The following is a 26,248-nucleotide window of genomic DNA, read 5'->3' as shown; positions in this document are numbered from 1 at the left end:
TTTTGCTTTTCGCGTACCGTATTATTTTTCGGTATTCTTTCGAGTTTTGCTTTTCGCGTACCGTATTATTTATCTTTATTCTTTCGAGTTTTTCTTTTCGCGTACCGTATTATTTTTCGGTATTCTTTCGAGTTTTGCTTTTCGCGTACCGTATTATTTTTCGGTATTCTTTCGAGTTTTGCTTTTCGCGTACCGTATTATTTATCTTTATTCTTTCAAGTTTTTCTTTTCGCGTACCGTATTATTTTTCGGTATTCTTTCAAGTTTTGCTTTTCGCGTACCGTATTATTTTTCGGTATTCTTTCCCGCATTGAAAGTTAGCGAGTTTTGCTTTTCGCCCGTATTCTTTACCGTATTATTTTTCGGTATTCTTTCGAGTTTTGCTTTTCGCGTACCGTATTATTTATCTGTATTCTTTCAAGTTTTGCTTTTCGCGTACCGTATTATTTTTCAATATTCTTTCGAGTTTTGCTTTTCGCGTACCGTATTATTTATCTTTATTCTTTCGAGTTTTTCTTTTCGCGTACCGTATTATTTATCTTTATTCTTTCGAGTTTTGCTTTTCGCGTACCGTATTATTTATCTTTATTCTTTCGAGTTTTGCTTTTCGCGTACCGTATTATTTATCTTTATTCTTTCGAGTTTTTCTTTTCGCGTACCGTATTATTTTTCGGTATTCTTTCGAGTTTTGCTTTTCGCGTACCGTATTATTTTTCGGTATTCTTTCGAGTTTTGCTTTTCGCGTACCGTATTATTTATCTTTATTCTTTCGAGTTTTTCTTTTCGCGTACCGTATTATTTTTCGGTATTCTTTCGAGTTTTGCTTTTCGCGTACCGTATTATTTATCTTTATTCTTTCGAGTTTTTCTTTTCGCGTACCGTATTATTTTTCGGTATTCTTTCAAGTTTTGCTTTTCGCGTACCGTATTATTTTTCGGTATTCTTTCCCGCATTGAAAGTTAGCGATTTTTGCTTTTCGCCCGTATTCTTTACCGTATTATTTTTCGGTATTCTTTCGAGTTTTGCTTTTCGCGTACCGTATTATTTATCTGTATTCTTTCAAGTTTTGCTTTTCACGTACCGTATTATTTTTCAATATTCTTTCGAGTTTGGCTTTTCGCGTACCGTATTATTTTCGGTATTCTTTCGAGTTTTGCTTTTCGCGTACCGTATTATTTTTCGGTATTCTTTCGAGTTTTGCTTTTCGCGTACCGTATTATTTATCTTTATTCTTTCGAGTTTTTCTTTTCGCGTACCGTATTATTTTTCGGTATTCTTTCGAGTTTTGCTTTTCGCGTACCGTATTATTTTTCGGTATTCTTTCGAGTTTTGCTTTTCGCGTACCGTATTATTTATCTTTATTCTTTCGAGTTTTTCTTTTCGCGTACCGTATTATTTTTCGGTATTCTTTCGAGTTTTGCTTTTCGCGTACCGTATTATTTTTCGGTATTCTTTCGAGTTTTGCTTTTCGCGTACCGTATTATTTATCTTTATTCTTTCAAGTTTTTCTTTTCGCGTACCGTATTATTTTTCGGTATTCTTTCAAGTTTTGCTTTTCGCGTACCGTATTATTTTTCGGTATTCTTTCCCGCATTGAAAGTTAGCGAGTTTTGCTTTTCGCCCGTATTCTTTACCGTATTATTTTTCGGTATTCTTTCGAGTTTTGCTTTTCGCGTACCGTATTATTTATCTGTATTCTTTCAAGTTTTGCTTTTCGCGTACCGTATTATTTTTCAATATTCTTTCGAGTTTTGCTTTTCGCGTACCGTATTATTTATCTTTATTCTTTCGAGTTTTTCTTTTCGCGTACCGTATTATTTTTCGGTATTCTTTCGAGTTTTGCTTTTCGCGTACCGTATTATTTTTCGGTATTCTTTCGAGTTTTGCTTTTCGCGTACCGTATTATTTATCTTTATTCTTTCGAGTTTTTCTTTTCGCGTACCGTATTATTTTTCGGTATTCTTTCGAGTTTTGCTTTTCGCGTACCGTATTATTTTTCGGTATTCTTTCGAGTTTTGCTTTTCGCGTACCGTATTATTTATCTTTATTCTTTCTAGTTTTTCTTTTCGCGTACCGTATTATTTTTCGGTATTCTTTCGAGTTTTGCTTTTCGCGTACCGTATTATTTTTCGGTATTCTTTCCCGCATTGAAAGTTAGCGAGTTTTGCTTTTCGCCCGTATTCTTTACCGTATTATTTTTCGGTATTCTTTCGAGTTTTGCTTTTCGCGTACCGTATTATTTATCTGTATTCTTTCAAGTTTTGCTTTTCGCGTACCGTATTTTTTTTCAATATTCTTTCGAGTTTGGCTTTTCGCGTACCGTATTATTTATCTTTATTCTTTCGAGTTTTTCTTTTCGCGTACCGTATTATTTTTCGGTATTCTTTCGAGTTTTGCTTTTCGCGTACCGTATTATTTTTCGGTATTCTTTCGAGTTTTGCTTTTCGCGTACCATATTATTTATCTTTATTCTTTCGAGTTTTTCTTTTCGCGTACCGTATTATTTTTCGGTATTCTTTCGAGTTTTGCTTTTCGCGTACCGTATTATTTTTCGGTATTCTTTCGAGTTTTGCTTTTCGCGTACCGTATTATTTATCTTTATTCTTTCGAGTTTTTCTTTTCGCGTACCGTATTATTTTTCGGTATTCTTTCGAGTTTTGCTTTTCGCGTACCGTATTATTTTTCGGTATTCTTTCGAGTTTTGCTTTTCGCGTACCATATTATTTATCTTTATTCTTTCGAGTTTTTCTTTTCGCGTACCGTATTATTTTTCGGTATTCTTTCGAGTTTTGCTTTTCGCGTACTGTTTTATTTTTCGGTATTCTTTCCCGCATTGAAAGTTAGCGAGTTTTGCTTTTCGCCCGTATTCTTTACCGTATTATTTTTCGGTATTCTTTCGAGTTTTGCTTTTCGCGTACCGTATTATGTATCTGTATTCTTTCAAGTTTTGCTTTTCGCGTACCGTATTATTTTTCAATATTCTTTCGAGTTTGGCTTTTCGCGTACCGTATTATTTTCGGTATTCTTTCGAGTTTTGCTTTTCGCGTACCGTATTATTTTTCGGTATTCTTTCGAGTTTTGCTTTTCGCGTACCGTATTATTTATCTTTATTCTTTCGAGTTTTTCTTTTCGCGTACCGTATTATTTTTCGGTATTCTTTCGAGTTTTGCTTTTCGCGTACCGTATTATTTTTCGGTATTCTTTCGAGTTTTGCTATTCGCGTACCGTATTATTTATCTTTATTCTTTCGAGTTTTTCTTTTCGCGTACCGTATTATTTTTCGGTATTCTTTCGAGTTTTGCTTTTCGCGTACCGTATTATTTTTCGGTATTCTTTCGAGTTTTGCTTTTCGCGTACCGTATTATTTATCTTTATTCTTTCTAGTTTTTCTTTTCGCGTACCGTATTATTTTTCGGTATTCTTTCGAGTTTTGCTTTTCGCGTACCGTATTATTTTTCGGTATTCTTTCGAGTTTTGCTTTTCGCGTACCGTATTATTTATCTTTATTCTTTCGAGTTTTTCTTTTCGCGTACCGTATTATTTTTCGTTATTCTTTCGAGTTTTGCTTTTCGCGTACCGTATTATTTTTCGGTATTCTTTCCCGCATTGAAAGTTAGCGAGTTTTGCTTTTCGCCCGTATTCTTTACCGTATTATTTTTCGGTATTCTTTCGAGTTTTGCTTTTCGCGTACCGTATTATTTATCTGTATTCTTTCAAGTTTTGCTTTTCGCGTACCGTATTATTTTTCAATATTCTTTCGAGTTTGGCTTTTCGCGTACCGTATTATTTTCGGTATTCTTTCGAGTTTTGCTTTTCGCGTACCGTATTATTTTTCGGTATTCTTTCGAGTTTTGCTTTTCGCGTACCGTATTATTTATTTTTATTCTTTCGAGTTTTTCTTTTCGCGTACCGTATTATTTTTCGGTATTCTTTCGAGTTTTGCTTTTCGCGTACCGTATTATTTTTCGGTATTCTTTCGAGTTTTGCTTTTCGCGTACCGTATTATTTTTCGGTATTCTTTCCCGCATTGAAAGTTAGCGAGTTTTGCTTTTCGCCCGTATTCTTTACCGTATTATTTTTCGGTATTCTTTCGAGTTTTGCTTTTCGCGTACCGTATTATTTATCTTTATTCTTTCGAGTTTTTCTTTTCGCGTACTGTATTATTTTTCGTTATTCTTTCGAGTTTTGCTTTTCGCGTACCGTATTATTTTTCGGTATTCTTTCCCGCATTGAAAGTTAGCGAGTTTTGCTTTTCGCCCGTATTCTTTACCGTATTATTTTTCGGTATTCTTTCGAGTTTTGCTTTTCGCGTACCGTATTATTTATCTGTATTCTTTCAAGTTTTGCTTTTCGCGTACCGTATTATTTTTCAATATTCTTTCGAGTTTGGCTTTTCGCGTACCGTATTATTTTCGGTATTCTTTCGAGTTTTGCTTTTCGCGTACCGTATTATTTTTCGGTATTCTTTCGAGTTTTGCTTTTCGCGTACCGTATTATTTATTTTTATTCTTTCGAGTTTTTCTTTTCGCGTACCGTATTATTTTTCGGTATTCTTTCGAGTTTTGCTTTTCGCGTACCGTATTATATTTCGGTATTCTTTCGAGTTTTGCTTTTCGCGTACCGTATTATTTTTCGGTATTCTTTCCCGCATTGAAAGTAAGCGAGTTTTGCTTTTCGCCCGTATTCTTTACCGTATTATTTTTCGGTATTCTTTCGAGTTTTGCTTTTCGCGTACCGTATTATTTATCTGTATTCTTTCAAGTTTTGCTTTTCGCGTACCGTATTATTTTTCAATATTCTTTCGAGTTTGGCTTTTCGCGTACCGTATTATTTTCGGTATTCTTTCGAGTTTTGCTTTTCGCGTACCGTATTATTTTTCGGTATTCTTTCGAGTTTTGCTTTTCGCGTACCGTATTATTTATCTTTATTCTTTCGAGTTTTTCTTTTCGCGTACTGTATTATTTTTCGGCATTCTTTCGAGTTTTTCTTTTCGCGTACCGTATTATTTTTCGGTATTCTTTCGAGTTTTGCTTTTCGCGTACCGTATTATTTATCTTTATTCTTTCGAGTTTTTCTTTTCGCGTACCGTATTATTTTTCGGTATTCTTTCGAGTTTTGCTTTTCGCGTACCGTATTATTTATCTTTATTCTTTCGAGTTTTTCTTTTCGCGTACCGTATTATTTTTCGGTATTCTTTCGAGTTTTTCTTTTCGCGTACCGTATTATTTTTCGGTATTCTTTCGAGTTTTGCTTTTCGCGTACCGTATTATTTATCTTTATTCTTTCGAGTTTTTCTTTTCGCGTACCGTATTATTTTTCGGTATTCTTTCGAGTTTTGCTTTTCGCGTACCGTATTATTTATCTTTATTCTTTCGAGTTTTTCTTTTCGCGTACCGTATTATTTTTCGGTATTCTTTCGAGTTTTTCTTTTCGCGTACCGTATTATTTTTCGGTATTCTTTCGAGTTTTGCTTTTCGCGTACCGTATTATTTATCTTTATTCTTTCGAGTTTTTCTTTTCGCGTACTGTATTATTTTTCGGTATTCTTTCGAGTTTTTCTTTTCGCGTACCGTATTATTTTTCGGTATTCTTTCGAGTTTTGCTTTTCGCGTACCGTATTATTTATCTTTATTCTTTCGAGTTTTTCTTTTCGCGTACCGTATTATTTTTCGGTATTCTTTCGAGTTTTGCTTTTCGCGTACCGTATTATTTATCTGTATTCTTTCAAGTTTTGCTTTTCGCGTACCGTATTATTTTTCAATATTCTTTCGAGTTTGGCTTTTCGCGTACCGTATTATTTTCGGTATTCTTTCGAGTTTTGCTTTTCGCGTACCGTATTATTTTTCGGTATTCTTTCGAGTTTTGCTTTTCGCGTACCGTATTATTTATCTTTATTCTTTCGAGTTTTTCTTTTCGCGTACTGTATTATTTTTCGGCATTCTTTCGAGTTTTTCTTTTCGCGTACCGTATTATTTTTCGGTATTCTTTCGAGTTTTGCTTTTCGCGTACCGTATTATTTATCTTTATTCTTTCGAGTTTTTCTTTTCGCGTACCGTATTATTTTTCGGTATTCTTTCGAGTTTTGCTTTTCGCGTACCGTATTATTTATCTTTATTCTTTCGAGTTTTTCTTTTCGCGTACCGTATTATTTTTCTGTATTCTTTCGAGTTTTTCTTTTCGCGTACCGTATTATTTTTCGGTATTCTTTCGAGTTTTGCTTTTCGCGTACCGTATTATTTATCTTTATTCTTTCGAGTTTTTCTTTTCGCGTACCGTATTATTTTTCGGTATTCTTTCGAGTTTTGCTTTTCGCGTACCGTATTATTTATCTTTATTCTTTCGAGTTTTTCTTTTCGCGTACCGTATTATTTTTCGGTATTCTTTCGAGTTTTTCTTTTCGCGTACCGTATTATTTTTCGGTATTCTTTCGAGTTTTGCTTTTCGCGTACCGTATTATTTATCTTTATTCTTTCGAGTTTTTCTTTTCGCGTACTGTATTATTTTTCGGTATTCTTTCGAGTTTTTCTTTTCGCGTACCGTATTATTTTTCGGTATTCTTTCGAGTTTTGCTTTTCGCGTACCGTATTATTTATCTTTATTCTTTCGAGTTTTTCTTTTCGCGTACCGTATTATTTTTCGGTATTCTTTCGAGTTTTGCTTTTCGCGTACCGTATTATTTATCTTTATTCTTTCGAGTTTTTCTTTTCGCGTACCGTATTATTTTCGGTATTCTTTCGAGTTTTTCTTTTCGCGTACCGTATTATTTTTCGGTATTCTTTCGAGTTTTGCTTTTCGCCCGTATTCTTTACCGTATTATTTTTCGGTATTCTTTCGAGTTTTGCTTTTCGCGTACCGTATTATTTATCTGTATTCTTTCAAGTTTTGCTTTTCGCGTACCGTATTATTTTTCAATATTCTTTCGAGTTTGGCTTTTCGCGTACCGTATTATTTTCGGTATTCTTTCGAGTTTTGCTTTTCGCGTACCGTATTATTTTTCGGTATTCTTTCGAGTTTTGCTTTTCGCGTACCGTATTATTTATCTTTATTCTTTCGAGTTTTTCTTTTCGCGTACCGTATTATTTTTCGGTATTCTTTCGAGTTTTGCTTTTCGCGTACCGTATTATTTATCTTTATTCTTTCGAGTTTTTCTTTTCGCGTACCGTATTATTTTTCGGTATTCTTTCGAGTTTTTCTTTTCGCGTACCGTATTATTTTTCGGTATTCTTTCGAGTTTTGCTTTTCGCGTACCGTATTATTTATCTTTATTCTTTCGAGTTTTTCTTTTCGCGTACTGTATTATTTTTCGGTATTCTTTCGAGTTTTTCTTTTCGCGTACCGTATTATTTTTCGGTATTCTTTCGAGTTTTGCTTTTCGCGTACCGTATTATTTATCTTTATTCTTTCGAGTTTTTCTTTTCGCGTACCGTATTATTTTTCGGTATTCTTTCGAGTTTTGCTTTTCGCGTACCGTATTATTTTTCGGTATTCTTTCGAGTTTGGCTTTTCGCGTACCGTATTATTTTCGGTATTCTTTCGAGTTTTGCTTTTCGCGTACCGTATTATTTATCTTTATTCTTTCGAGTTTTGCTTTTCGCGTACCGTATTATTTATTTTTATTCTTTCGAGTTTTTCTTTTCGCGTACCGTATTATTTTTCGGTATTCTTTCGAGTTTTGCTTTTCGCGTACCGTATTATTTTTCGGTATTCTTTCGAGTTTGGCTTTTCGCGTACCGTATTATTTTCGGTATTCTTTCGAGTTTTGCTTTTCGCGTACCGTATTATTTATCTTTATTCTTTCGAGTTTTTCTTTTCGCGTACCGTATTATTTTTCGGTATTCTTTCGAGTTTTGCTTTTCGCGTACCGTATTATTTATCTTTATTCTTTCGAGTTTTTCTTTTCGCGTACCGTATTATTTTTCGGTATTCTTTCGAGTTTTCTTTTCGCGTACCGTATTATTTTTCGGTATTCTTTCCCGCATTGAAAGTTAGCGAGTTTTGCTTTTCGCCCGTATTCTTTACCGTATTATTTTTCGGTATTCTTTCGAGTTTTGCTTTTCGCGTACCGTATTATTTATCTGTATTCTTTCAAGTTTTGCTTTTCGCGTACCGTATTTTTTTTCAATATTCTTTCGAGTTTGGCTTTTCGCGTACCGTATTATTTTCGGTATTCTTTCGAGTTTTGCTTTTCGCGTACAGTATTATTTTTCGGTATTCTTTCGAGTTTTGCTTTTCGCGTACCGTATTATTTATCTTTATTCTTTCGAGTTTTTCTTTTCGCGTACCGTATTATTTTTCGGTATTCTTTCGAGTTTTGCTTTTCGCGTACCGTATTATTTTTCGGTATTCTTTCGAGTTTTGCTTTTCGCGTACCGTATTATTTATCTTTATTCTTTCGAGTTTTTCTTTTCGCGTACCGTATTATTTTTCGGTATTCTTTCGAGTTTTGCTTTTCGCGTACCGTATTATTTTTCGGTATTCTTTCGAGTTTTGCTTTTCGCGTACCGTATTATTTATCTTTATTCTTTCGAGTTTTTCTTTTCGCGTACCGTATTATTTTTCGGTATTCTTTCGAGTTTTGCTTTTCGCGTACCGTATTATTTTTCGGTATTCTTTCGAGTTTTGCTATTCGCGTACCGTATTATTTATCTTTATTCTTTCGAGTTTTTCTTTTCGCGTACCGTATTATTTTTCGGTATTCTTTCGAGTTTTGCTTTTCGCGTACCGTATTATTTTTCGGTATTCTTTCGAGTTTTGCTTTTCGCGTACCGTATTATTTATCTTTATTCTTTCTAGTTTTTCTTTTCGCGTACCGTATTATTTTTCGGTATTCTTTCGAGTTTTGCTTTTCGCGCACCGTATTATTTTTCGGTATTCTTTCGAGTTTTGCTTTTCGCGTACCGTATTATTTATCTTTATTCTTTCGAGTTTTTCTTTTCGCGTACCGTATTATTTTTCGTTATTCTTTCGAGTTTTGCTTTTCGCGTACCGTATTATTTTTCGGTATTCTTTCCCGCATTGAAAGTTAGCGAGTTTTGCTTTTCGCCCGTATTCTTTACCGTATTATTTTTCGGTATTCTTTCGAGTTTTGCTTTTCGCGTACCGTATTATTTATCTGTATTCTTTCAAGTTTTGCTTTTCGCGTACCGTATTATTTTTCAATATTCTTTCGAGTTTGGCTTTTCGCGTACCGTATTATTTTCGGTATTCTTTCGAGTTTTGCTTTTCGCGTACCGTATTATTTTTCGGTATTCTTTCGAGTTTTGCTTTTCGCGTACCGTATTATTTATTTTTATTCTTTCGAGTTTTTCTTTTCGCGTACCGTATTATTTTTCGGTATTCTTTCGAGTTTTGCTTTTCGCGTACCGTATTATTTTTCGGTATTCTTTCGAGTTTTGCTTTTCGCGTACCGTATTATTTTTCGGTATTCTTTCCCGCATTGAAAGTTAGCGAGTTTTGCTTTTCGCCCGTATTCTTTACCGTATTATTTTTCGGTATTCTTTCGAGTTTTGCTTTTCGCGTACCGTATTATTTATCTTTATTCTTTCGAGTTTTTCTTTTCGCGTACTGTATTATTTTTCGTTATTCTTTCGAGTTTTGCTTTTCGCGTACCGTATTATTTTTCGGTATTCTTTCCCGCATTGAAAGTTAGCGAGTTTTGCTTTTCGCCCGTATTCTTTACCGTATTATTTTTCGGTATTCTTTCGAGTTTTGCTTTTCGCGTACCGTATTATTTATCTGTATTCTTTCAAGTTTTGCTTTTCGCGTACCGTATTATTTTTCAATATTCTTTCGAGTTTGGCTTTTCGCGTACCGTATTATTTTCGGTATTCTTTCGAGTTTTGCTTTTCGCGTACCGTATTATTTTTCGGTATTCTTTCGAGTTTTGCTTTTCGCGTACCGTATTATTTATTTTTATTCTTTCGAGTTTTTCTTTTCGCGTACCGTATTATTTTTCGGTATTCTTTCGAGTTTTGCTTTTCGCGTACCGTATTATTTTTCGGTATTCTTTCGAGTTTTGCTTTTCGCGTACCGTATTATTTTTCGGTATTCTTTCCCGCATTGAAAGTAAGCGAGTTTTGCTTTTCGCCCGTATTCTTTACCGTATTATTTTTCGGTATTCTTTCGAGTTTTGCTTTTCGCGTACCGTATTATTTATCTGTATTCTTTCAAGTTTTGCTTTTCGCGTACCGTATTATTTTTCAATATTCTTTCGAGTTTGGCTTTTCGCGTACCGTATTATTTTCGGTATTCTTTCGAGTTTTGCTTTTCGCGTACCGTATTATTTTTCGGTATTCTTTCGAGTTTTGCTTTTCGCGTACCGTATTATTTATCTTTATTCTTTCGAGTTTTTCTTTTCGCGTACTGTATTATTTTTCGGCATTCTTTCGAGTTTTTCTTTTCGCGTACCGTATTATTTTTCGGTATTCTTTCGAGTTTTGCTTTTCGCGTACCGTATTATTTATCTTTATTCTTTCGAGTTTTTCTTTTCGCGTACCGTATTATTTTTCGGTATTCTTTCGAGTTTTGCTTTTCGCGTACCGTATTATTTATCTTTATTCTTTCGAGTTTTTCTTTTCGCGTACCGTATTATTTTTCGGTATTCTTTCGAGTTTTTCTTTTCGCGTACCGTATTATTTTTCGGTATTCTTTCGAGTTTTGCTTTTCGCGTACCGTATTATTTATCTTTATTCTTTCGAGTTTTTCTTTTCGCGTACCGTATTATTTTTCGGTATTCTTTCGAGTTTTGCTTTTCGCGTACCGTATTATTTATCTTTATTCTTTCGAGTTTTTCTTTTCGCGTACCGTATTATTTTTCGGTATTCTTTCGAGTTTTTCTTTTCGCGTACCGTATTATTTTTCGGTATTCTTTCGAGTTTTGCTTTTCGCGTACCGTATTATTTATCTTTATTCTTTCGAGTTTTTCTTTTCGCGTACTGTATTATTTTTCGGTATTCTTTCGAGTTTTTCTTTTCGCGTACCGTATTATTTTTCGGTATTCTTTCGAGTTTTGCTTTTCGCGTACCGTATTATTTATCTTTATTCTTTCGAGTTTTTCTTTTCGCGTACCGTATTATTTTTCGGTATTCTTTCGAGTTTTGCTTTTCGCGTACCGTATTATTTATCTGTATTCTTTCAAGTTTTGCTTTTCGCGTACCGTATTATTTTTCAATATTCTTTCGAGTTTGGCTTTTCGCGTACCGTATTATTTTCGGTATTCTTTCGAGTTTTGCTTTTCGCGTACCGTATTATTTTTCGGTATTCTTTCGAGTTTTGCTTTTCGCGTACCGTATTATTTATCTTTATTCTTTCGAGTTTTTCTTTTCGCGTACTGTATTATTTTTCGGCATTCTTTCGAGTTTTTCTTTTCGCGTACCGTATTATTTTTCGGTATTCTTTCGAGTTTTGCTTTTCGCGTACCGTATTATTTATCTTTATTCTTTCGAGTTTTTCTTTTCGCGTACCGTATTATTTTTCGGTATTCTTTCGAGTTTTGCTTTTCGCGTACCGTATTATTTATCTTTATTCTTTCGAGTTTTTCTTTTCGCGTACCGTATTATTTTTCGGTATTCTTTCGAGTTTTTCTTTTCGCGTACCGTATTATTTTTCGGTATTCTTTCGAGTTTTGCTTTTCGCGTACCGTATTATTTATCTTTATTCTTTCGAGTTTTTCTTTTCGCGTACCGTATTATTTTTCGGTATTCTTTCGAGTTTTGCTTTTCGCGTACCGTATTATTTATCTTTATTCTTTCGAGTTTTTCTTTTCGCGTACCGTATTATTTTTCGGTATTCTTTCGAGTTTTTCTTTTCGCGTACCGTATTATTTTTCGGTATTCTTTCGAGTTTTGCTTTTCGCGTACCGTATTATTTATCTTTATTCTTTCGAGTTTTTCTTTTCGCGTACTGTATTATTTTTCGGTATTCTTTCGAGTTTTTCTTTTCGCGTACCGTATTATTTTTCGGTATTCTTTCGAGTTTTGCTTTTCGCGTACCGTATTATTTATCTTTATTCTTTCGAGTTTTTCTTTTCGCGTACCGTATTATTTTTCGGTATTCTTTCGAGTTTTGCTTTTCGCGTACCGTATTATTTATCTTTATTCTTTCGAGTTTTTCTTTTCGCGTACCGTATTATTTTCGGTATTCTTTCGAGTTTTTCTTTTCGCGTACCGTATTATTTTTCGGTATTCTTTCGAGTTTTGCTTTTCGCCCGTATTCTTTACCGTATTATTTTTCGGTATTCTTTCGAGTTTTGCTTTTCGCGTACCGTATTATTTATCTGTATTCTTTCAAGTTTTGCTTTTCGCGTACCGTATTATTTTTCAATATTCTTTCGAGTTTGGCTTTTCGCGTACCGTATTATTTTCGGTATTCTTTCGAGTTTTGCTTTTCGCGTACCGTATTATTTTTCGGTATTCTTTCGAGTTTTGCTTTTCGCGTACCGTATTATTTATCTTTATTCTTTCGAGTTTTTCTTTTCGCGTACCGTATTATTTTTCGGTATTCTTTCGAGTTTTGCTTTTCGCGTACCGTATTATTTATCTTTATTCTTTCGAGTTTTTCTTTTCGCGTACCGTATTATTTTTCGGTATTCTTTCGAGTTTTTCTTTTCGCGTACCGTATTATTTTTCGGTATTCTTTCGAGTTTTGCTTTTCGCGTACCGTATTATTTATCTTTATTCTTTCGAGTTTTTCTTTTCGCGTACTGTATTATTTTTCGGTATTCTTTCGAGTTTTTCTTTTCGCGTACCGTATTATTTTTCGGTATTCTTTCGAGTTTTGCTTTTCGCGTACCGTATTATTTATCTTTATTCTTTCGAGTTTTTCTTTTCGCGTACCGTATTATTTTTCGGTATTCTTTCGAGTTTTGCTTTTCGCGTACCGTATTATTTTTCGGTATTCTTTCGAGTTTGGCTTTTCGCGTACCGTATTATTTTCGGTATTCTTTCGAGTTTTGCTTTTCGCGTACCGTATTATTTATCTTTATTCTTTCGAGTTTTGCTTTTCGCGTACCGTATTGTTTATTTTTATTCTTTCGAGTTTTTCTTTTCGCGTACCGTATTATTTTTCGGTATTCTTTCGAGTTTTGCTTTTCGCGTACCGTATTATTTTTCGGTATTCTTTCGAGTTTTGCTTTTCGCGTACCGTATTATTTTTCGGTATTCTTTCCCGCATTGAAAGTAAGCGAGTTTTGCTTTTCGCCCGTATTCTTTACCGTATTATTTTTCGGTATTCTTTCGAGTTTTGCTTTTCGCGTACCGTATTATTTATCTGTATTCTTTCAAGTTTTGCTTTTCGCGTACCGTATTATTTTTCAATATTCTTTCGAGTTTGGCTTTTCGCGTACCGTATTATTTTCGGTATTCTTTCGAGTTTTGCTTTTCGCGTACCGTATTATTTTTCGGTATTCTTTCGAGTTTTGCTTTTCGCGTACCGTATTATTTATCTTTATTCTTTCGAGTTTTTCTTTTCGCGTACCGTATTATTTTTCGGTATTCTTTCGAGTTTTGCTTTTCGCGTACCGTATTATTTATCTTTATTCTTTCGAGTTTTTCTTTTCGCGTACCGTATTATTTTTCGGTATTCTTTCGAGTTTTTCTTTTCGCGTACCGTATTATTTTTCGGTATTCTTTCGAGTTTTGCTTTTCGCGTACCGTATTATTTATCTTTATTCTTTCGAGTTTTTCTTTTCGCGTACTGTATTATTTTTCGGTATTCTTTCGAGTTTTTCTTTTCGCGTACCGTATTATTTTTCGGTATTCTTTCGAGTTTTGCTTTTCGCGTACCGTATTATTTATCTTTATTCTTTCGAGTTTTTCTTTTCGCGTACCGTATTATTTTTCGGTATTCTTTCGAGTTTTGCTTTTCGCGTACCGTATTATTTATCTTTATTCTTTCGAGTTTTTCTTTTCGCGTACCGTATTATTTTTCGGTATTCTTTCGAGTTTTTCTTTTCGCGTACCGTATTATTTTTCGGTATTCTTTCGAGTTTTGCTTTTCGCCCGTATTCTTTACCGTATTATTTTTCGGTATTCTTTCGAGTTTTGCTTTTCGCCCGTATTCTTTACCGTATTATTTTTCGGTATTCTTTCGAGTTTTTCTTTTCGCGTACCGTATTATTTATCTGTATTCTTTCAAGTTTTGCTTTTCGCGTACCGTATTATTTTTCAATATTCTTTCGAGTTTGGCTTTTCGCGTACCGTATTATTTTCGGTATTCTTTCGAGTTTTGCTTTTCGCGTACCGTATTATTTTTCGGTATTCTTTCGAGTTTTGCTTTTCGCGTACCGTATTATTTATCTTTATTCTTTCGAGTTTTTCTTTTCGCGTACCGTATTATTTTTCGGTATTCTTTCGAGTTTTGCTTTTCGCGTACCGTATTATTTATCTTTATTCTTTCGAGTTTTTCTTTTCGCGTACCGTATTATTTTTCGGTATTCTTTCGAGTTTTTCTTTTCGCGTACCGTATTATTTTTCGGTATTCTTTCGAGTTTTGCTTTTCGCGTACCGTATTATTTATCTTTATTCTTTCGAGTTTTTCTTTTCGCGTACTGTATTATTTTTCGGTATTCTTTCGAGTTTTTCTTTTCGCGTACCGTATTATTTTTCGGTATTCTTTCGAGTTTTGCTTTTCGCGTACCGTATTATTTATCTTTATTCTTTCGAGTTTTTCTTTTCGCGTACCGTATTATTTTTCGGTATTCTTTCGAGTTTTGCTTTTCGCGTACCGTATTATTTATCTTTATTCTTTCGAGTTTTTCTTTTCGCGTACCGTATTATTTTTCGGTATTCTTTCGAGTTTTTCTTTTCGCGTACCGTATTATTTTTCGGTATTCTTTCGAGTTTTGCTTTTCGCCCGTATTCTTTACCGTATTATTTTTCGGTATTCTTTCGAGTTTTGCTTTTCGCGTACCGTATTATTTATCTGTATTCTTTCAAGTTTTGCTTTTCGCGTACCGTATTATTTTTCAATATTCTTTCGTGTTTGGCTTTTCGCGTACCGTATTATTTTCGGTATTCTTTCGAGTTTTGCTTTTCGCGTACCGTATTATTTTTCGGTATTCTTTCGAGTTTTGCTTTTCGCGTACCGTATTATTTATCTTTATTCTTTCGAGTTTTTCTTTTCGCGTACTGTATTATTTTTCGGCATTCTTTCGAGTTTTTCTTTTCGCGTACCGTATTATTTTTTCAATATTCTTTCGAGTTTTGCTTTTCGCGTACCGTATTATTTTTCAATATTCTTTCGAGTTTTGCTTTTCGCGTACCGTATTAATTTCGGTATTCTTTCGAGTTTTGCTTTTCGCGTACCGTATTATTTTTCGGTATTCTTTCGAGTTTTGCTTTTCGCGTACCGTATTATTTATCTTTATTCTTTCGAGTTTTTCTTTTCGCGTACTGTATTATTTTTCGGTATTCTTTCGAGTTTTTCTTTTCGCGTACCGTATTATTTTTCGGTATTCTTTCGAGTTTTGCTTTTCGCGTACCGTATTATTTATCTTTATTCTTTCGAGTTTTTCTTTTCGCGTACCGTATTATTTTTCGGTATTCTTTCGAGTTTTGCTTTTCGCGTACCGTATTATTTATCTTTATTCTTTCGAGTTTTTCTTTTCGCGTACCGTATTATTTTTCGGTATTCTTTCGAGTTTTTCTTTTCGCGTACCGTATTATTTTTCGGTATTCTTTCGAGTTTTGCTTTTCGCCCGTATTCTTTACCGTATTATTTTTCGGTATTCTTTCGAGTTTTGCTTTTCGCGTACCGTATTATTTATCTGTATTCTTTCAAGTTTTGCTTTTCGCGTACCGTATTATTTTTCAATATTCTTTCGAGTTTGGCTTTTCGCGTACCGTATTATTTTCGGTATTCTTTCGAGTTTTGCTTTTCGCGTACCGTATTATTTTTCGGTATTCTTTCGAGTTTTGCTTTTCGCGTACCGTATTATTTATCTTTATTCTTTCGAGTTTTTCTTTTCGCGTACTGTATTATTTTTCGGTATTCTTTCGAGTTTTTCTTTTCGCGTACCGTATTATTTTTCGGTATTCTTTCGAGTTTTGCTTTTCGCCCGTATTCTTTACCGTATTATTTTTCGGTATTCTTTCGAGTTTTGCTTTTCGCGTACCGTATTATTTATCTGTATTCTTTCAAGTTTTGCTTTTCGCGTACCGTATTATTTTTCAATATTCTTTCGAGTTTGGCTTTTCGCGTACCGTATTATTTTCGGTATTCTTTCGAGTTTTGCTTTTCGCGTACCGTATTATTTTTCGGTATTCTTTCGAGTTTTGCTTTTCGCGTACCGTATTATTTATCTTTATTCTTTCGAGTTTTTCTTTTCGCGTACTGTATTATTTTTCGGCATTCTTTCGAGTTTTTCTTTTCGCGTACCGTATTATTTTTCGGTATTCTTTCGAGTTTTGCTTTTCGCGTACCGTATTATTTATCTTTATTCTTTCGAGTTTTTCTTTTCGCGTACCGTATTATTTTTCGGTATTCTTTCGAGTTTTGCTTTTCGCGTACCGTATTATTTATCTTTATTCTTTCGAGTTTTTCTTTTCGCGTACCGTATTATTTTTCGGTATTCTTTCGAGTTTTTCTTTTCGCGTACCGTATTATTTTTCGGTATTCTTTCGAGTTTTGCTTTTCGCGTACCGTATTATTTATCTTTATTCTTTCGAGTTTTTCTTTTCGCGTACCGTATTATTTTTCGGTATTCTTTCGAGTTTTGCTTTTCGCGTACCGTATTATTTATCTTTATTCTTTCGAGTTTTTCTTTTCGCGTACCGTATTATTTTTCGGTATTCTTTCGAGTTTTGCTTTTCGCGTACCGTATTATTTATCTTTATTCTTTCGAGTTTTTCTTTTCGCGTACCGTATTATTTTTCGGTATTCTTTCGAGTTTTTCTTTTCGCGTACCGTATTATTTTTCGGTATTCTTTCGAGTTTTGCTTTTCGCGTACCGTATTATTTATCTTTATTCTTTCGAGTTTTTCTTTTCGCGTACTGTATTATTTTTCGGTATTCTTTCGAGTTTTGCTTTTCGCGTACCGTATTATTTATCTTTATTCTTTCGAGTTTTTCTTTTCGCGTACCGTATTATTTTTCGGTATTCTTTCGAGTTTTGCTTTTCGCGTACCGTATTATTTATCTTTATTCTTTCGAGTTTTTCTTTTCGCGTACTGTATTATTTTTCGGTATTCTTTCGAGTTTTTCTTTTCGCGTACCGTATTATTTTTCGGTATTCTTTCGAGTTTACTTTTCGCGTACCGTATTATTTTTCGGTATTCTTTCGAGTTTTTCTTTTCGCGTACCGTATTATTTTTCGGTATTCTTTCGAGTTTTGCTTTTCGCGTACCGTATTATTTATCTTTATTCTTTCGAGTTTTGCTTTTCGCGTACCGTATTATTTATTTTTATTCTTTCGAGTTTTTCTTTTCGCGTACCGTATTATTTTTCGGTATTCTTTCGAGTTTTGCTTTTCGCGTACCGTATTATTTTTCGGTATTCTTTCGAGTTTTGCTTTTCGCGTACCGTATTATTTATCTTTATTCTTTCGAGTTTTTCTTTTCGCGTACTGTATTATTTTTCGGTATTCTTTCGAGTTTTTCTTTTCGCGTACCGTATTATTTTTCGGTATTCTTTCGAGTTTTGCTTTTCGCGTACCGTATTATTTATCTTTATTCTTTCGAGTTTTTCTTTTCGCGTACCGTATTATTTTTCGGTATTCTTTCGAGTTTTGCTTTTCGCGTACCGTATTATTTTTCGGTATTCTTTCGAGTTTGGCTTTTCGCGTACCGTATTATTTTCGGTATTCTTTCGAGTTTTGCTTTTCGCGTACCGTATTATTTATCTTTATTCTTTCGAGTTTTGCTTTTCGCGTACCGTATTATTTATTTTTATTCTTTCGAGTTTTTCTTTTCGCGTACCGTATTATTTTTCGGTATTCTTTCGAGTTTTGCTTTTCGCGTACCGTATTATTTTTCGGTATTCTTTCGAGTTTTGCTTTTCGCGTACCGTATTATTTTTCGGTATTCTTTCCCGCATTGAAAGTAAGCGAGTTTTGCTTTTCGCCCGTATTCTTTACCGTATTATTTTTCGGTATTCTTTCGAGTTTTGCTTTTCGCGTACCGTATTATTTATCTGTATTCTTTCAAGTTTTGCTTTTCGCGTACCGTATTATTTTTCAATATTCTTTCGAGTTTGGCTTTTCGCGTACCGTATTATTTTCGGTATTCTTTCGAGTTTTGCTTTTCGCGTACCGTATTATTTTTCGGTATTCTTTCGAGTTTTGCTTTTCGCGTACCGTATTATTTATCTTTATTCTTTCGAGTTTTTCTTTTCGCGTACCGTATTATTTTTCGGTATTCTTTCGAGTTTTGCTTTTCGCGTACCGTATTATTTATCTTTATTCTTTCGAGTTTTTCTTTTCGCGTACCGTATTATTTTTCGGTATTCTTTCGAGTTTTTCTTTTCGCGTACCGTATTATTTTTCGGTATTCTTTCGAGTTTTGCTTTTCGCGTACCGTATTATTTATCTTTATTCTTTCGAGTTTTTCTTTTCGCGTACTGTATTATTTTTCGGTATTCTTTCGAGTTTTTCTTTTCGCGTACCGTATTATTTTTCGGTATTCTTTCGAGTTTTGCTTTTCGCGTACCGTATTATATATCTTTATTCTTTCGAGTTTTTCTTTTCGCGTACCGTATTATTTTTCGGTATTCTTTCGAGTTTTGCTTTTCGCGTACCGTATTATTTATCTTTATTCTTTCGAGTTTTTCTTTTCGCGTACCGTATTATTTTTTGGTATTCTTTCGAGTTTTTCTTTTCGCGTACCGTATTATTTTTCGGTATTCTTTCGAGTTTTGCTTTTCGCCCGTATTCTTTACCGTATTATTTTTCGGTATTCTTTCGAGTTTTGCTTTTCGCCCGTATTCTTTACCGTATTATTTTTCGGTATTCTTTCGAGTTTTTCTTTTCGCGTACCGTATTATTTATCTGTATTCTTTCAAGTTTTGCTTTTCGCGTACCGTATTATTTTTCAATATTCTTTCGAGTTTGGCTTTTCGCGTACCGTATTATTTTCGGTATTCTTTCGAGTTTTGCTTTTCGCGTACCGTATTATTTTTCGGTATTCTTTCGAGTTTTGCTTTTCGCGTACCGTATTATTTATCTTTATTCTTTCGAGTTTTTCTTTTCGCGTACCGTATTATTTTTCGGTATTCTTTCGAGTTTTGCTTTTCGCGTACCGTATTATTTATCTTTATTCTTTCGAGTTTTTCTTTTCGCGTACCGTATTATTTTTCGGTATTCTTTCGAGTTTTTCTTTTCGCGTACCGTATTATTTTTCGGTATTCTTTCGAGTTTTGCTTTTCGCGTACCGTATTATTTATCTTTATTCTTTCGAGTTTTTCTTTTCGCGTACTGTATTATTTTTCGGTATTCTTTCGAGTTTTTCTTTTCGCGTACCGTATTATTTTTCGGTATTCTTTCGAGTTTTGCTTTTCGCGTACCGTATTATTTATCTTTATTCTTTCGAGTTTTTCTTTTCGCGTACCGTATTATTTTTCGGTATTCTTTCGAGTTTTGCTTTTCGCGTACCGTATTATTTATCTTTATTCTTTCGAGTTTTTCTTTTCGCGTACCGTATTATTTTTCGGTATTCTTTCGAGTTTTTCTTTTCGCGTACCGTATTATTTTTCGGTATTCTTTCGAGTTTTGCTTTTCGCCCGTATTCTTTACCGTATTATTTTTCGGTATTCTTTCGAGTTTTGCTTTTCGCGTACCGTATTATTTATCTGTATTCTTTCAAGTTTTGCTTTTCGCGTACCGTATTATTTTTCAATATTCTTTCGTGTTTGGCTTTTCGCGTACCGTATTATTTTCGGTATTCTTTCGAGTTTTGCTTTTCGCGTACCGTATTATTTTTCGGTATTCTTTCGAGTTTTGCTTTTCGCGTACCGTATTATTTATCTTTATTCTTTCGAGTTTTTCTTTTCGCGTACTGTATTATTTTTCGGCATTCTTTCGAGTTTTTCTTTTCGCGTACCGTATTATTTTTTCAATATTCTTTCGAGTTTTGCTTTTCGCGTACCGTATTATTTTTCAATATTCTTTCGAGTTTTGCTTTTCGCGTACCGTATTAATTTCGGTATTCTTTCGAGTTTTGCTTTTCGCGTACCGTATTATTTTTCGGTATTCTTTCGAGTTTTGCTTTTCGCGTACCGTATTATTTATCTTTATTCTTTCGAGTTTTTCTTTTCGCGTACTGTATTATTTTTCGGTATTCTTTCGAGTTTTTCTTTTCGCGTACCGTATTATTTTTCGGTATTCTTTCGAGTTTTGCTTTTCGCGTACCGTATTATTTATCTTTATTCTTTCGAGTTTTTCTTTTCGCGTACTGTATTATTTTTCGGTATTCTTTCGAGTTTTTCTTTTCGCGTACCGTATTATTTTTCGGTATTCTTTCGAGTTTTGCTTTTCGCCCGTATTCTTTACCGTATTATTTTTCGGTATTCTTTCGAGTTTTGCTTTTCGCGTACCGTATTATTTATCTGTATTCTTTCAAGTTTTGCTTTTCGCGTACCGTATTATTTTTCAATATTCTTTCGAGTTTGGCTTTTCGCGTACCGTATTATTTTCGGTATTCTTTCGAGTTTTGCTTTTCGCGTACCGTATTATTTTTCGGTATTCTTTCGAGTTTTGCTTTTCGCGTACCGTATTATTTATCTTTATTCTTTCGAGTTTTTCTTTTCGCGTACTGTATTATTTTTCGGCATTCTTTCGAGTTTTTCTTTTCGCGTACCGTATTATTTTTCGGTATTCTTTCGAGTTTTGCTTTTCGCGTACCGTATTATTTATCTTTATTCTTTCGAGTTTTTCTTTTCGCGTACCGTATTATTTTTCGGTATTCTTTCGAGTTTTGCTTTTCGCGTACCGTATTATTTATCTTTATTCTTTCGAGTTTTTCTTTTCGCGTACCGTATTATTTTTCGGTATTCTTTCGAGTTTTTCTTTTCGCGTACCGTATTATTTTTCGGTATTCTTTCGAGTTTTGCTTTTCGCGTACCGTATTATTTATCTTTATTCTTTCGAGTTTTTCTTTTCGCGTACCGTATTATTTTTCGGTATTCTTTCGAGTTTTGCTTTTCGCGTACCGTATTATTTATCTTTATTCTTTCGAGTTTTTCTTTTCGCGTACCGTATTATTTTTCGGTATTCTTTCGAGTTTTGCTTTTCGCGTACCGTATTATTTTTCGGTATTCTTTCGAGTTTTTCTTTTCGCGTACCGTATTATTTTTCGGTATTCTTTCGAGTTTTGCTTTTCGCGTACCGTATTATTTATCTTTATTCTTTCGAGTTTTTCTTTTCGCGTACTGTATTATTTTTCGGTATTCTTTCGAGTTTTGCTTTTCGCGTACCGTATTATTTATCTTTATTCTTTCGAGTTTTTCTTTTCGCGTACCGTATTATTTTTCGGTATTCTTTCGAGTTTTGCTTTTCGCGTACCGTATTATTTATCTTTATTCTTTCGAGTTTTTCTTTTCGCGTACTGTATTATTTTTCGGTATTCTTTCGAGTTTTTCTTTTCGCGTACCGTATTATTTTTCGGTATTCTTTCGAGTTTACTTTTCGCGTACCGTATTATTTTTCGGTATTCTTTCGAGTTTTTCTTTTCGCGTACCGTATTATTTTTCGGTATTCTTTCGAGTTTTGCTTTTCGCGTACCGTATTATTTATCTTTATTCTTTCGAGTTTTTCTTTTCGCGTACCGTATTATTTTTCGGTATTCTTTCGAGTTTTTCTTTTCGCGTACCGTATTATTTTTCGGTATTCTTTCGAGTTTTGCTTTTCGCGTACCGTATTATTTTTCGGTATTCTTTCCCGCATTGAAAGTTAGCGAGTTTTGCTTTTCGCCCGTATTCTTTACCGTATTATCTTTCGGTTTTTTTTCACGTATTGAAAGTTAACGGGTTTTGCTGGGTTTTTAAATCTTATTTATCTTTTCAGTCGGCTAATTAAAGAACAAACTCATAGCTCTCCCAATAGTTATTAGTAAGAATCGTCAGATGGAAATAAAAATACGAAGTTTTCTGAAGAAGGTTTTATTATAGTGCCGTACTTTTATTACGTACAAATAAAAAAGACCCCTGGAGAAGCCGGGTATTAAAGCTAGTAATCTATATAATAAAAAGCTATTGGTTGGGTGGTAGGTTCGTTCGTCAACCGCCAACCGATTTTGGAGATTTATTTCTCGATTTTCTGACGCTTTTCGCACGCGCGTTACGAGCGCGAAGGTCGCGTGGCATTTTTTACGTACGCTGCGATTCGCTTTTCCGCAACGTGTCGGCTTTGATTTCCGATTTGGATTTTAAAATCTTTATTAGAAATTTTCAAAAGTGTCGCAAATCTCAGTTTCTAAAAATGCTCGCAATCTGTCACCCCTGAGAGTTCGGCCGTGTTTGTCCCAACCCGCAATACACGGAAAATTCTCAAATGCCTAATTAATCAATATTATTAATCCGGTATATAACTACACCGTTCCAACAACTCGTTAAATCAATATATATATGCTTATTGTGTTACCCGCAATGAAACGACGAAAGTAGTTTTTTCCTCAACAATAAGATATTATTTCTCGGTCACCTCGAGCATTTTAGAATTTTCCGAATGAGACCCGAATTTTCGGTAGGCCATATCTTAGCAGCCGTTCGACGTAGACGGATAACAATGGCCGTTTCTAATTATGAATCGATTCTTTTGAATCCACAAATGCAGGTTTCAGGGGCGTAACATCATTATTAAAAAAGTTGTTAAAAACGATATTTGGCGTTTCCGGCGGATATGGAAATGCTACACGTTAATCAAGACATAGGTATGAAAGATATTAGTAAAATATTAAAAATAAAACTGGTTTCAACTGGCTATCATTCATAGTTTTTGAGATAATCGCAAATAAGTGCCAAAATCCCAACGGCCGAAGACTTATTTAACAGAGTGTACGTTAGTCCCGTGGCCTTTATGCATCAGCCATTGGATACAGGGGGTTTAAAGGGGTACCGGAGGGTTTGGTACGACTGCGAGTTTAAGTTATTTTGGCGGGGAAAAAGGTACCACGGAAATCCTCGCATTGGAAAGGGGCAGGGGAGTACTACGGAAATTATCACATTTGAAAAGTGGAGAGGGGTACCACGGTAATTATCACATGGGAAAAAGGGGAAAGAATACCCCGGTAATTATCACATGGGGGAAAGGGGAGGAAGGGCCTTACTGGGGTGGTTCTACTTTGGGGAAAAGGGTACCACGGTAATTATCACATGGGAAAAGCGGAGAGGGGGTACCACGGTAATTATCAAATGGGAAAAAGGGGGAGGTGGGTACCACGGTAATTATAACTTGGGGAAAAGTTGGAGGAACGGTTATTATCACATGGGGAAAAGGGGGAGGAAGGGCCTTACTGGGATGGTTATACTTTGGGGAAAAGGGAACCATTGAAATTATCGCATGGGAAAAAGGGGGAGGGGCCTTACGGGGTGAGGTCGACTATGGGGTAAAGGGTACCGCGGAAATTTTCGCATGGCATAAAAGGAAGGGGGCCTTACTGTCGTGGTTTGACTATGGGGTAAAGGGTGCCAGGTAAATTCTCGCATAGGTAAAAGGGGTTGAGGGGCGTACTGTGGTGGAGTGCCTCGAAACACACAACTAGCTGAGGGCCCGCCTTACAGGCGGGCTACTCGGCTACTCTATATAATAAAAAGCTGTTGGTTGGGTGGTAGGTAGGTAGGTTCGTTCGTCGACCGATTCCGGAGATTTATTTCTCGATTTTCTGACGCTTTTCGCGCGCGCCTTACGGGCGAGAGGGTCACGTGGAATTTTTTTACGTACGCTGCGATTCGATTTTTCCAATCGAGTCGGCTTTGATTTCCCATTTGGTTTTTACTGCGGTGGTTCTACTATGGGGAAAACGATACCACGGTAATTATCACATTCGAAAAAGGGGTAGGTGGGTACCACGGTAATTATAACATGGGAAAGAGGGGGAGGTGGGTAGCATAGTAATTATCACACGGGGAAAAGGGGGGTGGGTACCACGGTAATTATAACATGGGAAAAAGGGGGAGGTGGGTACCACGGTAATTTTAACATGAAAAAAAAAGGGGAGGAACGGTAATTATCAAATGGGGGAAATGGGTAAAAGGGGGAATAAAGGCCTTTCTTTGGGTTAACCGGTAGTAGATAATAATGAATAACGACCAATTTTTTTAATTGTCATATATTTCCATTTATTATTACGCCACTTATGTTCTAATTAATATCTAATTATAATTATAAGTTTAAGAAGGTTCAAAAAGCAAGCTTTAATAAATGACAGTTTAATAATATTTTGAGAGGGCACCTAGGAACAGTTAGGAATTTCGTTTATGGGGAGAGATTAATTTTTGTAGGCTGCGCCTGCTTGGGCCCCCTGACGCTACGAGCCTATACGCCACTTGCCATTAAATTAAAATAAAAGCCTAGCTGCTCTTAAAGAGCTGGAGTATACATGTGTAAATCATCTATAAAGATTTATTTTAAATATCCTAGAATCTGTCTGATAAAATTGATTGGCTTTTCTAGATGGAGATTAAAAATGTGATAAAAATTGCCACTGTTATGACTGCCTTATTTTTGGCACAAGTTGGTGCATACGTGATAGAAACGAAGAACGGAGCGCTGAGGGGTCGAAGAACTCAAGCATCAAATGGGAAAGACGTGGTTGAATTCCTCGGCGTCCCCTTCGCGAAACCGCCATTAGGAGAGCTCCGTTTCAAATTCCCTTCACCGGTCGAGCCTTGGAACGGCACCAAGGACGCGGTCTCACTACCAAATGCATGCGTCCAAAGAACTTCTCCGAGTTTCGAAAGGATTATGACGCTGAATTTCAAACCGTTAAAACGAAAGACGGAAGTGAGCGAAGACTGTCTTTACTTAAATATGTGGATACCGGATGGAGGGAACAAGACGTCGTCCACCCAAATTCCAGTCATGCTTTTCATTCACGGAGGAGCGTTCTTCTACGGTACCATCTCCGCGGACGCATACGACGGCGGAGTTTTCGCCACGGAGGAAAACCTCATAGTGGTCACTGTCAACTATCGCTTATCCTCACTCGGGTTTATTTCACTGGACGACGAGGAAGTTCCCGGAAACGCGGGTTTACTCGATCAGCAGATGGCCATGCGATGGATCAGTGAGAACGTGGCCAGTTTCGGCGGAGATCCGAAGAGGGTGACCATCTACGGCCATAGTGCTGGAGCCGTTTCGGTTAACTATCACTTGCTGATGCCATCAAGTTGGGTTTACTTTCAAGGTCTGTCTAAGCCCCACTATTTCCGTACCTCAGTTCCTCGCTTCCTTCGCGCTTCTGTTTCACGATTTACTAGTCTATTTTTACCATAACAGGGGCAATATTACAAAGTGGATCTTTCAACAACTACTGGGCTTTTTCCGACAAGAAGATGAACGACGAGAGGAGCTGGAAGTTGGCGGAATATTTAGATTGCAAGAAACAAACGGTTCGAGAGACTGTCTCGTGTCTCCAAAGCGTCGAAGCGGAAGAAATCATACAAAACGAGCCCGTTGATGGATATGACTTTTTAGTCTACAAGCCAGTGGTCGACGGCATTTACTTGAAAGACAACCCCTTAGAGCTCTACAGACAAGGCAAAGTTAAACCCTGCAATCTAATAACTGGCAACACCAAGGAAGACGCTTCCATTTTTGTAACGTCGCAAATACCGAATTATGTTGGGTCATCCCTAATGCAGGCTCCCAAACCATCGTATAATGCCATCAGGGCATTGCTCAGAAAAGTAGATCTTCTTCGAGAACATCCATCTTTTATAAAAATGGCGGAATACGTATACACCGGTCTCGAAGAGACTAAAGATCCCAAGTACATCTTCAGGACATTGACGGCAATTCTGAGCGATTTCAGCTTCGTTTGCCGAATGAAAGAGCTCTTAGAGCCATATTTAAAACTGCCCAAAGACAATGGACCCAAAATCTTCACGTACGTTTTCAGCTACAAGTTATCCTGGCTAAAGTCCCCCTACTGGTTGGGCGTTTTTCACGGTAACGATATTCCAATTACCTTCGGACACGCGCTAAACACTGTCCGGAATCAGTTTCACAATGGTAGCGTTCTACTCCAAGATATCATTTTTACCAAGAGAATTCTGCGTTACTACGCAAATTTTGCCAGGACAGGGTGAGTCATTACCTCCG

At 35.5% G+C, this 26,248-nt stretch overlaps 1 protein-coding gene across 1 annotated transcript in view; it reads left to right on the top strand.

Moving 5' to 3' along the window:
* Positions 1-26,248, top strand: part of LOC149953105 (acetylcholinesterase-like) — a 78,786-nt gene that overhangs the window by 52,271 nt on the left and 267 nt on the right. The window contains exons 2-3 of the mRNA XM_090170232.1: positions 24,599-25,331; positions 25,424-26,231. Coding sequence (XP_090026358.1) covers positions 24,599-25,331; positions 25,424-26,231 — 1,541 coding nt within the window. The remainder of the gene's footprint in view (positions 1-24,598; positions 25,332-25,423; positions 26,232-26,248) is intronic.

The sequence above is a fragment of the Leiobunum rupestre genome, chromosome 3 (genome assembly GCF_980474605.1).
Source record: "Leiobunum rupestre chromosome 3, qqLeiRupe1.1.hap1, whole genome shotgun sequence".
NCBI lineage: Eukaryota > Metazoa > Arthropoda > Arachnida > Opiliones > Sclerosomatidae > Leiobunum > Leiobunum rupestre.
This window is presented reverse-complemented; position numbering and strand designations above follow the sequence as displayed.